The 15,329-nt window shown below is 56.2% G+C and overlaps 1 protein-coding gene across 1 annotated transcript in view; it reads right to left on the bottom strand.

Annotated features, from left to right (window-relative positions):
- Positions 1–15,022, bottom strand: part of Pou2f3 (POU class 2 homeobox 3) — a 55,070-nt gene extending 40,048 nt beyond the window's left edge. Inside the window, exons 1-2 of the mRNA XM_048344004.1 lie at positions 14,995–15,022; positions 9,340–9,408 (exon numbers count right to left, since the gene is read on the bottom strand). Coding sequence (XP_048199961.1) covers positions 9,340–9,408; positions 14,995–15,022 — 97 coding nt within the window. The remainder of the gene's footprint in view (positions 1–9,339; positions 9,409–14,994) is intronic.
- Positions 15,023–15,329: the final 307 nt, after the last annotated feature.

Genomic DNA, 15,329 nt, shown 5'->3' with positions numbered 1-15,329 from the left:
GTTTCGTTTCCCTGGCAGTACCTCTCTGGGCCCCTTGGCTTCGAGTTCTCCATCCTCCAGCTCTCTGCTAGGGGCCTGGCGGGAGCTGGCAGCTGGGGCCATCTCTACCTGAGGTCCCCTGCGGGGCCAGACCTGCCAGGCTACCTGTGTCCCCTTTGGAGCAAATCTGCACTGGGCACACCCAGGCCAGGCCAGATGGCTGGTTTCTCTGGAGTGGGCTAGTTCAAGGAGATGGGCTAGGCGTGTGTGTGTGTGTGTGTGTGTGTGTGTGTGTGTGTGTGTGTGTTTGGGGGAAGGGGTCCTGGGGTCTGGGGTCATAAAGGATCCCCCCGAGATACCATCAGGAGAGGCGGGGGAAGCTACCTTGGTGCCCAGGGTAGGAGATGAAAGACACATAGAACCTGTATGTAAAATCTCATGCAAATTGGTTGAGTCAACAGCAGCACTGGTGGGGTTCGGGAGATGTCTGCAGCCAGGCTCCCGGCTACCTGACCTGGCACAAAGGCTGCCCTCTCTCCCTTCTCAGGGACTTCCCCCCCCCCCCCCCCCGCCCCAGAGAGCGCCACCAGTGAGCTCCCTAGTTCCCAGGAAACACAGGGGACCACTTAGAATTTGCTGAGGCCTGAGGCTGGTGGACAGGAAACTGAGCCACTGGCAGGTGTAGGCTTGGGACCCCGTCCTGGGACACGGGCTTTCCTTTCCATTCACTCAGCACCGAATCTGCCCCTACACCCCAAACCAAAGGCTGTGGGAGGCGAGGGATGAAAGTGGGGGTCCCTGGTCTGCTTCATCAGCTGCTCAGCAGTGCCTAGGCCCGGGCCACCGCGGGCCACCGCGGGCCACCATGGGCCACCACGGGCCACCGCGGGCCACCACGGGCCACCATGGGCCACCACGGGCAGGAAGCGGTTTAAACACTGGAGGCCCAGTACCCGCCCTTGCGGTATCTGTGCTGTCCTGGAGGGCCAAGCCCTAGAAAGCCCCCCCCCACTCGGGGTTGGGGGGGATGGAAGGGCGCCCACCTGGGGTTGGAGGTGGGGTTTCTGGAGATGAGTTCGAGTGTCCTTGTGTGTGTGTGTGTGCACTGGTTGGATTCTAATGGCGTTTCGGTGGCTGAGGCTCGGGCTGCTCCTCGAGCCCCTAAGACGTACCCTAGTTTAATTGCTCCTCTTCAATTCCTTTCCTGCTTGCTCAGCACTTTCCCACCCAGGTGTTCACCGCCCTGGTTGTTTCTTGAGGAAAGGGGAAGACCCCAGAGACCCAAAGCACTTATGCACAGCTTGGGGGTGCAAGTTGGGGGTGAAGAGCTAAGGCTCAGGGAGCGGTAGTGGCCTGAGGTATAGCCCCAGTGCGCTAAGGGCTCGGGTGGGGGAGGGCGGGCAGGGGGTGTACCGGGCATCCCACACTGCCAGGGAAAGGTGGGCTGGGACCTCTGTCTCCTGCTGGGATCCCACAGTCCCCCACATCCTCGGGGCGGGAGTGAGGGGCAGGAAGGTGGCCACAGGCCCGAGGCCTCACTGCCCCCGGGTGCCAGTGGAAGGGGTGGGCGCGCGTGCATGCGTGTGCTCGTGCATGCCGGTACTGGGTCTCGAACTCAGGGCCTCGGCACCGTCCCTGCGCTCTCTCACTCAGGGCTGGCACTCTAGCGTTTAAGCCACAGCTCTAGTTCTGGCAGGGGGGCGTGAGAGGGGAAGTGGAGACGAGAGTCCTGTGGCTTCCAATGTGGAACCTCAGATCCCAGCCTCCCGTGTAGCTAGGATTACAGGCGTGAGGTGCCGCTGTCTGGACTGGGGACACTCTTACGCAGAATGTAGACTCCAGGAAGGCCAGACTGCTGGGGGAGGGCTGGGAGACGGGGTACAGGACAACTTCATGCCAATGGCCAGAGAAGGAGTCAGAAACACTAGCGGCACACTGGAACCGCCATCGGGCCGCTCTTCCCACGGACCTGTGCGGCTTTGGGGGCTGTGGAGAGTGCTTGGTGGGTCAGAACTTGGTTCTACTGGGTACTGGCTGGTCCGTGACAGACTAGAAATAAAAGCAAGGTGTTTCCACCTGGAGAGCCTGAACGGCAGGAATGAGCAACTGGGTTAGGGGAGCGCCCTGGAATAAAGATGGGTCACCAGGACACAAAGTTCACCCTAACCTCTGGCTATGTTGTTATCTCAAGGACATGCAAGGACATGGTTTACTTGAAGGACAGTACTAATCCCGAGATGTTTTATTATGTCCACAAGAGTCTGTTTTATGTAAACCATTCAACTTTATCTTGTTTTACTGCCTGTTGTTATTTACCAATTTCAGGGCCTTCTTGTTTTCTTTTTTTTTTTTTTTTTGGCCAGTCCTGGGCCTTGGACTCAGGGCCTGAGCACTGTCCCTGGCTTCTTCCCGCTCAAGGCTAGCACTCTGCCACTTGAGCCACAGCGCCGCTTCTGGCCGTTTTCTGTATATGTGGTGCTGGGGAATCGAACCTAGGGCCTCGTGTATCCGAGGCAGGCACTCTTGCCACTAGGCCATATCCCCAGCCCCCTTCTTGTTTTCTTAAACCTTAGTTAACCCTAAACTATTCCCTGGTTCCTAAATTGCATATAAGCTGGAAGTTAAGAATAAAACATGGCTGCAGTCTTGAGTTACAATCTTAAACTGCAGACCTCCCGAACCCCATCTTTTGTCTCTTGTCTTTTTTCTCTTGTCTTGCATTTTTCCTTTCCTTTAATCCTCACCCCCCCCCCCCCCCATTCAGGATTCCCTTTCCACTGCCGGCTGGCTCCGGCACTTCCCCACCCCCATGCCGGTTACTAAGAGCAAAATCAAGTTCCGGGTGCTGGTCACATTGCCTGATGGAGCCTCCCCTCGTCCCCTGAGTGCCCCATTGGCTGCAGACCCAGAGGTGGGCGGTCTTCACGCACAGGGGACTCAGTTCTTGTCAGACTGTTCTCAAACCCACTGTCGTTTAATCATAAAAAGGGGGAATGTACCAGGCGCCGGTGGCTCATGCCTGTAATCCCAGCTACTCCAGAGGCTGACCTCTGAGGACCACAAGTCGAAGCCAGCCTGGGCAGACAAACTAACCAGCAAAATGCTGGCAGTGGAGGTGTGGCTCAAGTGATAGAGTAGCAGCTATGAGCAATAAAGCTAAGCAAAAGCACAAGGCCCTGACTTTGAGCCCAAGAACTAGTTACACACACACACACACACACACACACACACACACGAAGATGTGTGTGCACTCATATCTGACTCATTAGAAGCATTCATCAAAGCCAGGGATGGTGGCTCATGCCTGCAACCCCTAGTATTCAGGAGGCAGAGACTGAGAAGATCACAGTACCAGGCCAGCTCAGGCAAAACATTAATGAGAGGGCTGGGGATATGGCCTAGTAGCCAGAGTGCTCGCCTCGAATACATGAAGCCCAGGGTTCGATTCCCCAGCACCACATATTCAGAAGACAGCCAGAAGTGGCGCTGTGGCTCAAGTGGCAGAGTGCTAGCCTTGAGCAAAAAGAAGCCAGGGACAGTGCTCAGGCCCTGAGTCCACGCCCCAGGACTGGCAAAAAAAAGTTAATGAGACCCTTATCTCAACAAACGCAGCGTGATGGTTCACGTCTGTAACCCCAGCTATGTGGGAAGCACAGGTAGGAGGATCACAGTCCGAAACTGGTGCTGGATGTAAAAGCAAGGTCCTACTGGGCAAATAAGTCACACGGAAAGGGGCTGTTGTGAGAGAGAGCCCTGACTTGCAAACCCCAGACCTGCCGGAGTAAAGAACTAGAAAGTGGTCAACAAGAGAATCCCTGCCACACCAGCCCGAAAGTTAGGTCTGGCCTTTCACAGCCAATACTTAGGCTGCAAGCCACTCGCCTCTGTCAGCCTTCTGCCGGCTCCCGCCAGAGCCTCACCTATTATAGGTGATCATCCCTAGCTTTGTTTCTCAGGAGCAGAGGGAGGCGGAGTCAGTCACCCTCAAGAATGAGCTGACCCTTGAGTTGACCTGGGTCAGTCACCATTCTCCGCCTCAGGGCTCAGCCTTGTCATGACTCCTGCTAAAATCCACAGGTGGGGGTGTTCCTGGATAGATACTGCTCATGCAGCAACTCAAGCCAGGAAGAAGGGCAACAGGGAGGGATGGCCAGCCCCACCCCGCAACTCTAGTGTCCCCTTTCTTCCCCTGGCCTTCCTTCTGAAGTGCTTCCTGCCCCGGTCTGTGAGCAGGACCAGGTGCCACACGGCACTGGCTCCATCACCTGGGTTGAAAATCTCCCAGAATCCCTCTGCCAAATGACAGCTGCACCTGCAGAGGCGGGGCTGGGTCCTCCATGGGGCCTGACCAGAATCCTCAACCTGCACACCATGCTCTCCTCCAGGATGCTTGGCCTCCCCTTCCGTGGAGGGGTAGGGGAACTCAGGAGGCTGAGATCAAATCGTGACTCCAAGCCAGCCTACACAGGCAAACCTGAGAAACTCCTAGCTCCCATTAACTGGGGAAAAAAGGTGGAAGTGGATGTATAACGCAAGTGATAAAGTGCCAACCCCAAGAGGGAAAGGCAAGGCAAAGGGAGAGCACAGGGCCCTGAGTTCAAGACCCAGCATGGGCACCAACATATCAAGCAATCCATCGATGAAAGAAAAGCCAACAGACGAGCCCTCTATAGAAGGAGCCTGGCTTCCCCTGTGTGGGGAGATGGAGGAGGTGGAAGGAAGGATGGCGTAGGGCTTCCTGAGCCTTTACCTGCTGCCTTGGCCTTGGGCAATTCGTTCTCTCCTGCACGGAAGGAAAAGGGCAAAGCAAGCCTTCCTGCCAGCCAGTCTCCACCAGCTGGGAGGTCCGCTCCACACCCCAGCCCAGAGCCCTTGGGGATTTCACACAGTCCGGGTGCTCTGGGGGGGCAGGGGCTTTCTAGGTCATCTTTGTTTATAGTTCCTTTAAAACCCAGAAACAAACCACCCATTAATTCATGCCCTCCTGGGAAGGTGAATATGTCTTTTAAAATTTCAAAGGAAGCCATTAAAGCAAGCTGGTAACCATTGTAACTCATAATAAGCTTAATAAGCTTTCCTCTATATTAAAAAAACAACAACTTTTTTTTAAAGTCCGAATGACTTTCCAGGAAGTTTTGCTTCTTTAATTCAGTAACTTGAGGATTATGTAGGCTTGGATGACCCAGCCTGGGTGCTGGGAGAGATGGGGGGGTGGGGCTGGGGGAGAAGGGGCAAAACTCTAGAAGTCATCTATGACGCTGGCTCCACAGATCCACTGCCACCATGCCCAGCACCGTGCTAGCAGACAGCGTCTCAATGAACTTGGGCCACTCCGAGGCCAGCATTCACTTTTCCTCTTTGCCGAGGAGCAAAGGGTAAAGCATTTAGCTGCATTTAGTGGTACGCGCTGCCCTCCAGGTCCGTGTGGCGCTGATCCACCTGCTCTCCCAAGGTTGTCTGCTCCTGCCTTCCACGGCGGTTAGCTCAGCTAGGGTCCCACAGCCAAAGGCAGCGTGATTCCTACTGCTGCTGTTGTTGTTGTTCGTGGGGCTTGAACTCAGGGCCTGGGCGCTGTTCCTGAGCTTTCTGTGTTCATTGGAGCCACAGCGCCACTTCCTCCACTTAGGGTTTTCTGGGGGTTCATTGGAATTAAGAATCTCACCGACTTTCCTGTTGAGACTGGCTTTGAACCACCATCCTCGGAGCTCAGCCTCCTGAGCAGCTAGGCTTACAGGTGTGAGCCTATAATCTTTTCTCTTTTTTTCTGGTACTGGGGCTTGAACTCGGGGCCTGGGTGCTGTCCCGCGGCTTTTGCACTCAAGGCTAGCCCTCTACCACTTAGGCCACGGGGTCTACTTCTGGCTCTCCCTCATGGACTTTCCCGCCCAAGCTGGCTTCACACAATGGTCTTCAGCTCTCTACCTCCTGAGTAGCTAGGATTCCAGGCGGGAGGTGCCGGCATCTGGCCAGATGCTGCTTTGATATTAAGATGGAATCAACAATTTGAGCTAAACACGTCTGTGAGGAGCTGGGATTATTTTATTTATTTATTTTTTTGGCCAGTCCTGGGCCTTGAACTCAGGGCCTGAGCATCGTCCCTGGCTTCTTCCCGCTCAAGGCTAGCACTCTGCCACCTGAGCCACAGCGCCCCTTCTGGCCATTTTCCATATATGTGGTGCTGGGGAATCGAACCGAGAGCTTCATGTGTAGGAGGCAAGTACTCTTGCCACTAGGCCATATTCCCAGCCCCGGAGCTGGGTTATTTTAAGGAGCAGGAGGGGGGTGAGGGGTGGTGACGCATGTGGAATCGCCACAGTGGGGACCCCCCCCCCGCAACAACTAGTGTATGCTGATTTAAAAATTCTTCGTAAGAAAGAAAGGTCTGCGATGAATGTATCCTGCAGATGAAACCCCTAAGACCCCAAAACTATCTGGTCTCTGATCCCAAGTCTTTCAGCTAAAGAATGGAACTGGAAACTTCCAGAACACCTGAAAAAGATTTTCCTTCTAGGGAACATTGATTCTCTCCTGCTTCTAATCTCTCTGTCTCTCATGATCCAGATGAAAGACTTATTGAAGTCTGGTTAGGACGCTATTAAAACTATTTGGAGGTGTTACAATTTCAACTTATCTTTAAATTCTTTTTAATTACATGAAGTTTGCAAATCAAGGCTAGGGGCCATAGAGAGCTACGGAACTTCCTTTTCTGTCTCCTTTCCGTTCTCATGAAGCAGAGTTACCTCCAGGCACCCAATCTTCCTCTCAGAGCCAATTTGCCAGTCACACATGCATTGCTTAGAAGGGCAATATTTATACAGACCTCTGAAGAAAGAGCGCTGGGCCAGACGCTCTCGCCTGGAATCCTAGCTACTCAGGAGGCTACGACCTGAGGATTATGGTTCAAAGCCAGCCCAGGGAAGAAAGTTCATGAGACTTGTATCTCCGATGAAAACTACCCCAAAGAAAGGTGGGAAGTGGGCTGAGGCTCAAGTGGTTGAGCACTAGACCAGTCTCAAGCTAAATTGTTGACAACGCCCAGGCCCTGAGTTCAAGCCTTAGGACCAGCACACAGATGCACACCCAGAAGATAAACCCTCAGAGTCCACATGACAGCGTTTGTCCAGCAGTTCACAGTAGCTGGCCACACACCTTGCTGTTTCTGGGAGTATTGGGATGGCATAGCGAGAGGTGACGCTCCGCCAGGCGCTTGCGGCACACGCCTGGAATCCTAGCTACTCAAGAGGCTGAGATCTGGGGCTGGGGATATGGCCTAGTGGCAAGAGTGCCTGCCTCTGATACACGAGGCCCTAGGTTCGATTCCCCAGCACCACATATACAGAAAACGGCCAGAAGCGGCGCTGTGGCTCAAGTAGCAGAGTGCTAGCCTTGAGCAAAAAGAAGCCAGGGACAGTGCTCAGGCCCTGAGTCCAAGGCCCAGGACTGGCCAAAAAAAAAAAAGAGGCTGAGATCTGAGATCCGCCAACCCAGGCAGAAAAGTCCCCATAAGACTTTTATCTCCAATTAGCCACTCAAAAACTGGAAGTTGACATAACAAAGAAAACAGGGCCCAAGAGACCAATGTACAACGAGACCAAAAAAGGACAGTGTTGGGAGAAATGCACCAAAAAGTAAGATCCTAAAATAATACACAGACTAGGGGCTGCGAATATGGCCTAGTGGTAAAGTGCTCGCCTCCTATACATGAAGCCTTGGGTTCAATTCCTCAGCACCACATATATAGAAAAAGCCGGAAGTGGCGCTGTGGCTCAAGGGGTAGATTGCTAGCCTTGAACAAAAAAAAGAAGCCAGGGACAGTGCTCAGGCCCTGAGTTCAAGGCCCAGGACTGGCAAACAAAACAAAAATAATATACAGACTGAAAAGAACTCCAAAGATAAGGAAACAAAGGACATCTTTCTTTCTTTCTTTCTTTTTGTTTTTTTTTTTTTGCCAGTCCTGGGGCCTGAACTCGGGGCCTGGGCTCTGTCTCTGAGCCTCTCTGTACTCAAGGCTAGTGCTCTACCACTTGAGCCACAGCACCACTTTTGGTCTTTTCTGTTTATGTGGTACTGAGGAATAGAACCTAGGTCTTCATGCATGCTAGGCAAGCACTCTACCACTAAGCTACATCCCCAGTCCCAAAGGACATCTTCTTAATTAGTCTTACAGTATCTAGAGGATTCTATATTCTTTACCTCACATATGGTATACACATGTGCACATCTGAGAGACACTGGAAGGAGGGCACAGAATGAGTAGAAAGCAGGTGAAAAAAATACAGTATAGGGGCCCAACAGGTGCAATGGACATTGATGAAAGCAAACTAAGCAACTCAAGGGGGGAGGGGGAGGGAAGAAATGAGCGAGAAAGAGGGAACAGATTATACTAAGCAAAAGGAAAGAAATGTACATCTGACCTGACCTGGAAGACATTGTGTTATTGTTAACATTCATGGAGTTCATAAGCATTGTAGACTACAATGATGATGTCCATCATTGGGAAGGTTTTAAAAAAATGATGAAAGTAGTGGGGCAGTTAAGGGGGAGGGAAGGTGGGAGAAAAATGAGGAAGGGGGTAATAAGCATGACAAGAAAAGTACTCGCTGCCTTAAGTATGTAACTGGGATCCCCTGTAACCCCTCTGGACAACATCTTGACAATAAACAACAACAACTGGAAATAGAGCTAGGGCTCAAAGTGGCAGAGCACTAGCCTTGAGCAAAAAGAGCTCAGGGACAGCGCCCAGGCCCTGAGTTCAAACCCCATGACTGACAAAAGGAAAAAAAATTAAAAAGTAAGTCACAGTCCCAGTGCGGCTGGCTGTGCCTGTAGCCCTAGCTACTTGTGTGGTTGGGATCAAGGGATCTCAGTTTGAGACCAGTGTGGACAGAAAAGTTTGCTAGACCTATCTCTAATTAGCTAGCAGAAAAAGAGCTGGGCGTGTGGATCGAATAGTAGAGCACCAACCTAGCTAGCACCGGATTGCGAACCCAAACCCGGACACTGCCAAAAACAACAGCACAAACAGTGAAGGAGACACAGGGAGCACATGTGTCTGGAAGGAGCAAGGCCCCGGTCCTGCCACCGCGAGCCACCGCCCTCTCTTTCTGCTTGGGCTCCTTCCTGGCCGACTTCTAGAGGTCTGGTCCACTGAGAACACAATACACTTCTTTATCAAGGCTCCAGAATCATGCCCCCCGCCCCTTGAGAATTCTCTGTGTTCCCAAGACCCAGCCTTGGGGTCTGAGCTGTGGAAAGACCCAGCCAGAAGAGCCCTGGCTGGGACGCATAGTCTCCAGGGAGCCCCTGCCACAGATGCCCCGCGTGACCCCGCCCTCCGCAGAGGAGAAGCGGCCTCCTTACCTGGCTCCATCTGGCTGAGGGCGCCGCGGGCATCCGTGGAATCCGCTACGTCCCCGCTCATCTTGATACCTGTGCCCAAAACGCACGCCCCACGTTAATAACAGGCCACCATTCCCCCCCCCCCTCACTGTGACCAACAGTGGCTTTCACAAAACAGCTAGCAAGCAGGAATGTGTAGTGACAACACCGCATCAGACTTTCAAATCCCGGTTCCCGGACATTAGAATCATCATCCGCGTAGGGGCGCGTGCCCCCCTCTTTCCGGCCTTGCTCGGGGCGCGTGCCCCCCGCTTCCCGGCCTTGCCCCGGCAACTTTCACAAGGGAGGCGAGAGAGGCGGCCTGAGCACCCTTCCCACCTCCAGTCTTCTTTTCATTTAGGACGCGGGAATGCATACTATTTCCTTAAGAGCCGCGTGAGGAAACCAAGTATAATGACACTCCCCGCCCGTCCCAGCTCTGAAGAGCCTGGAGGACCAGGAGTTCCAGGCCCACTTAAATGACATCGTGAGAATCTGCCTCCAAACAGAAAGTTCTTAAATAAAAATTGAGCTGGGAATGTGCCTTACGTAGTGTCTAGCAAGCATGAGACCCTGAGTTCAAATACATAAAAAAAGAAAAAGGAAAAAAAAAAAAAAGATGGAAGGCGCTATCTGCAAATCACATCCAAGCTTCCGCATCTCCCTGCTTGGAGATTCTGTCCTCTGAAGATCCTTACCTCCCCCCTAGTCCTCGAAATCGTGATGGAGGGTTGCCTGACCCAAACTGCAAACCTACACAGGGCCCCAGAATCGGCCCCTAAGAGTGGCTATGCTGGCCCCTGCCCAGCCTCACTCCAATACAGGAAACATTTACCCCTAACAGATGAGACCACTAAGTCTCCTCTCAGGTGAGCGAGGAAAAAGGCAACTCCGAACTTGCTCACTCTCTGTTCCTCTCCTCCTTAAACCACTCAAATATGGTAGCTGTGAAAGACAGAAGAATATTTTATTCAAATCGTGCACCCCCCCCCCCCCTTTACCTCCTTTCCCTTCTCTGGGGCAGGTACTTTAACTCTTTAGAACCAGATAAAGTCTTGGTGAGGCAATTTGCATATGAGACTTCCCAACCAATCCCATGGAAGGAAGCAGCCTTCATTTGCATCGGGTAATCAGACTTGGGCTGTGTGGATGGCTTGAGGTCTGGAGAGGATGGGCATGGGGTGGACCTGGCCCTGCTTTTATTCTTTTCGGGGGAGGGGGCATGGGTGTGTGTACTGTGACGGAGATTATATACATGTGGGGGTACAGTGACTGTAGCACCAAGCAAGAAAAAGTTGAGGAGATCAGAGACTCAGAGCTCTTAGGATGCCCCAGAGGTAGGCGAGAGAGTAAGGCAACTCTTATCAAGTCACCTTGAGGGTAACTGTCAGGGGCTCCTGGGGTCCTCCCAGGCCCACACCCGGCACAGTATGGCCCAGGGGCCCTAGATGGAGAGCCTCCCCTGTCTGCATTGCAAGCTAAAGGCCAGGGTCTGAATCAGCTTTACTTCAAACTTCTCACCTTTAAAAAAGTAAGTGTGTGGGGCTGGGGATATGGCCTAGTGGCAAGAGTGCTTGCCTCCTATACATGAGGCCCTGGGTTCAATTCCCCAGCACCACATATACAGAAAATGGCCAGAAGTGGCGCTGTGGCTCAAGTGGCAGAGTGCTAGCCTTGAGCAAAAAGAAGCCAGGGACAGTGCTCAGGCCCTGAGTCCAAGCCCAGGACTGGCCAAAAAAAAGTAAGTGTGTAGGCCATTCTCTACACTTAACTACACTCAGAAGCCAGACCACTCATCCTTTAAAATGTAATTCTTGTTGTTTTGTTAGTTGTGAGGCTTGAACTCAGGGCCGGGGCACTGTGTCTGAGCTTTCTCATTCAAGGCTAGTGCTCTACCACTTGGAGCCACAGCCCTGCCTTTGGTTTTCTGGTGATTAATTGGAGATCAGAGTCTCATGGACTCTCTTGACCAGCTGGCTTGGAACCTGGACCCTCAGATCTCAGCCTCCTGAGGAGCCAGGATTACAGGCACGAGTCCCTGGTGCCAGGACAACACTTAGTCTTGATCATACATAAAAGCCACATAGGGAGATACCCAGGTCTCTTGCTGCTGCGGCCTGGCCACGTCCTGACAGGCCACGGGGGGGGGGGGGAAGAAGCTGGCCCCCGCGCGGAGGGTGGTGTGAGATGACCTGTAAACGTGATCCTTTCTCCCCGATGCTCTGATACCGAGAACCTGTTTACACCCGGCTGGAGGCTGAGGCTGATGGGTGCGACCGGTGCTTGGGTCTCAGCCTAAACATGGGCCAACACCGAAACTCCTGGCGACGCTCTAACCCTTCACCCGTCGGACAGCACTTGCCCTGCTGGGGGAGAGTGGGAGAGCAGGGGGCGGGGCCCGTTCCTGTTCTTATCTCAGCCTGCCTGAGTAGGCTCCCGGCCACCCTCCCTTCCCTGGGGAGCCTCAGCTGCCCAGATGCCAGACACAGACCCTCTTTGGCTGCCTCTGGCGCCATCTACTGAAGCTGGCGCTGCCCTGACCCAGGGCTCCCAACGCCCGTGGGGCCTGGAAGCATGCTGGGAGGCGGCGGTGACCCCAGACAGTGGACTGACACACAGTCCAGGCTACTCTGGAAAAGTAGAGGCCCCATACCTCTGTCTCTGTCACCCTGGCTGGGCCTGGATCAGACTCCCGGACCTGACTTTGGGGAACTTTGGGGAGCTGCCAGTCCCATTTCTGAGCTAGCCAACACTACGCTTCTCCGCAGGCTCTCTTATCGCTGCTTCTCCCCTCTCCCTCCCACAGTCAGGCTTTTCAACCCAAAGTCTGGGACACTCAATCCCTCTCTTCCAACTCCCTCAGTCCTGGGGTGGGGGGGGGGGAAGCAGAGGCACGGGGAAAGAGACACCCTGGGGCCAACAGGTGTCGTTCCTCTGGCTGGCTCGGCCTCCTTTTTCTTTATCTCCTCTCCCTCCCTAGCTGGCTGGCTGGCTCACTCTCCTAGGCCTGTTTTTGGTCTGCGAGTCTCTGACTGGCTGGGACTCCCCCTGTCTGGTGGTTCCATGCCTGCCCTGGCAGTGTGAGGTGCTCCCAGCAGCCTTGATTGTGGCTTGTACCGGGGGTTATCAGAGCAAGACAGTGACTGCAAAGCTAATGAAGCCATCTGAATGGGGACCTGGTTTCTCAGTGGTCTGATTTTGCCTCCTTCCCTTACAAAGAAAATCATGGGGCAGAGTAACAGGGGCTCAGAACAGGGAATTCACAGGGGATATGCCAGCGATCAAGGATCAGTACCACGGAATATTACTGTGCTGGGAAAAAGAGATCACAAAGAGCATCCTAGAACCAAGGGATCCTGCGGGGAGAGGCACAGGAAGAGACCTTCCTGGAGGGAAGGGACGTCCAACCCTCCACTGGGCCCACACTGCCAAAGATCCTACAAAGACCTGGAACAGAAAAGCTCAGGAGGGTTGCACACAGAGTCCTAAACAGAGAGACTTCTCGGAGGTGCCACAGAGGAGAAGCTTCTCACCACTGAAGGGCCAAGCCTGGGAAAGCTGGGGGAGAGACCCCGCGGCCCAGGGGGAGGGAACTGCTAAAAGCAAAACTGCCAAAAACAGGCTGGGGCGGGGCAACAAGCAAATTCGGGGTTAGGGAACCCCACCCAGGTGGCTGGACCCCCATCCCGAGGAGCCACCCCTCCTTGGGTTTTGGTTCCATTGCCCCTGTTGGATCTTCTCCCCACCCCCCACACACCCCTGCAGGGGCACAGGGGTGGAGGGGCCGCGGGGGGCCTCCGAGAAGCATTCCCCTCGGGCGGCTTGCAGCCGGGCTCCGCGCCCCTCTCCTCTTCTCTGGCAGATCCTCTAGGGCCCTAGGCTGCTTCCCTGCCAGGTCTCAGGGGGTCCTGCCCCTCCCCCATCCCAGAGCAGGAAGGAAGCTCCAGCAGCGTGGAAGGTGGAAACCCCCACGGAGTCTGTGATCTAGGCCCTAAGGACTCCCCACCCACTGCCGGGCCACCTTTGCAGGAATCTCGTTCCCAGAAGAGCCCTGGCCTTCTGGATGGCAAGGGGAAGGACAGAAATGCCTGTCACATGGCCCGTCCTGTACTCCCCCCCCCCCGCCCCCCACTCCCTGGAGCCCAGTGATGCCCGGGTGGATGTTTCCTTCTTAGCCCATCCTCGGAGGCACTCCTGCTCGGCTGGAAAGGGACGGGAGCTGGGTGCCTGGTCTCCTGTGTTATACCGGGGGGCTCCCTCCCTCCCTCCCTCCCATCCTTCCTTCCTTCCTTCCTTCCTTCCTTCCTTCCTTCCTTCCTTCCTTCCTTCCTCCCTCCTTCCTCTCTCTCTCTGTCTCTCTCTGTCAGCGGTAGGGCTTGAACTCAGGGCCTGGAGCACCGTCTCTGAGTTCTGTTCCTCAAGGCTGGTGCTCTACCACTTTGTGGTCACTTCTGGTTTTCTGGTGGTTCACTGGAGCTCAGAGTCTCACATCCTGGCCTGCCTGGGCTGGCTTGAACGGGGACCCTCAGATCTCAGCCTCCCGAGTAGCTAGGATGGCAGGTGTCAGCCGCCAGCCTGCGGCTTCCTTGTAGCACCCATCGGTAGAACCCCGGAGAGCGGCCCCTTCCTCCTCCTGCTGCAGAAGGGAGAGCCAGGAGCACAGGTCCCTTCAGAGGGCCTGAGATGGGAAGCAAAGAGACCTGCAGCTGGCTCAATGACAGCCAAGGCGCTAGATTTAGAGAAGCCAACTAGAGGTTTCCTGTCCTTGAGTCTGGCCTTTGCTCAGGTCCTCAGCGCCCCTCCCCCCCAAATAAAAAACAACCACCATCACCCAGTCCCCCCAAACCGGGCCGATCCTTTAGATTTGTAGCCCCACCCTGGCGGGGCCGTGAAGGAGGAGCGCTCTGGCTCACCAAGTCCACCATCGGCGCGGGGGGGGGGGGGGGGAGTGACTGACTCCTGGGGTGTTGCACGTGCGCTGGGGGGTCTGGGCTCAGGGGATGGGCCTGTCACGCCCCTTCTCCACGCCCCCCCCCCAGCGGAGCACACGGGGGACCTGCGCCCACCCACTTCCGCGCACAGACACACCTGTGCAGGTACGTGGGGGGGGGGGCTCGGGCTCTGCCCCGCCACCTTTCCCCACGCGCGCGCGGGGACACACGACACCTGCGGACACCGGCCCAGTGGATGCGCGCGCCGCGTGGGCCCGGCCCGGGGACGCCCCCGTGATCCCCCCCACGTGCCCACTCTGCCCGCGTGTCACCCGGGTGCCGGGCACCACGCGCGCGCAGCATGTGCACACACGCAGCAACTTCCAGGACCGCACCCCTGGCTGAGCCCGCGCACCGCCCGCCCGGCCCGGCACCCCCTCCTCCCCCCGCAGCCCTCCGGCACCCCCGGGCCCTCGCCACGCCGACCCCCAGACCTGGCTGGGGCTTCCGGAGCCCGGCGCCCCACCCTCATCCGTCCCCAAACTTCCTGCCTTCAGTGCCCCCCCGACACCTACCGGGGCGGCCCCGGGCGGCCCGCTACCCACCCCGGCCGCTCCCCTCCGCCCCTCGCTCGGGGGTCCCGCCTCCGCCCCGTCCCGCGGGGGGTGGGGGGGCGGGGACCCCCGCCGGCGCCGTCCGCCCTCACCTGCGTGCCCGGGCTCCAGGTTCACCATCCTGCCCCAGGCGGGGCCCAGGCCAGCGCCCCCCCAGGCCCCGCGGGTCTGCCCCAGCCGGGCCCCCGGGGACGCCAGGGTCCCCCTCCTCCCGGCCCCGGGAGCCGGAGCCGTGGCCGCCGCCGCCGCCGCCGTGCGCTCCCCGCCGCGGGCCGGGCCGGGATTGCCACACTCGGCAGGTGAGCCGGGCGCGCGGGGCGGGGGCGCCGGCCACGCCCCCGGAGGCCCCCGCGCTGGCCCCCGGCCCAGGCAAAGCAGGCATTTGCATCCGCGGGGCGGGGGGCGGGGCCGCGGGCCCGGGCGGACC

The sequence above is a fragment of the Perognathus longimembris genome, chromosome 3 (genome assembly GCF_023159225.1).
Source record: "Perognathus longimembris pacificus isolate PPM17 chromosome 3, ASM2315922v1, whole genome shotgun sequence".
Classification (NCBI taxonomy): domain Eukaryota; kingdom Metazoa; phylum Chordata; class Mammalia; order Rodentia; family Heteromyidae; genus Perognathus; species Perognathus longimembris.
This window is presented reverse-complemented; position numbering and strand designations above follow the sequence as displayed.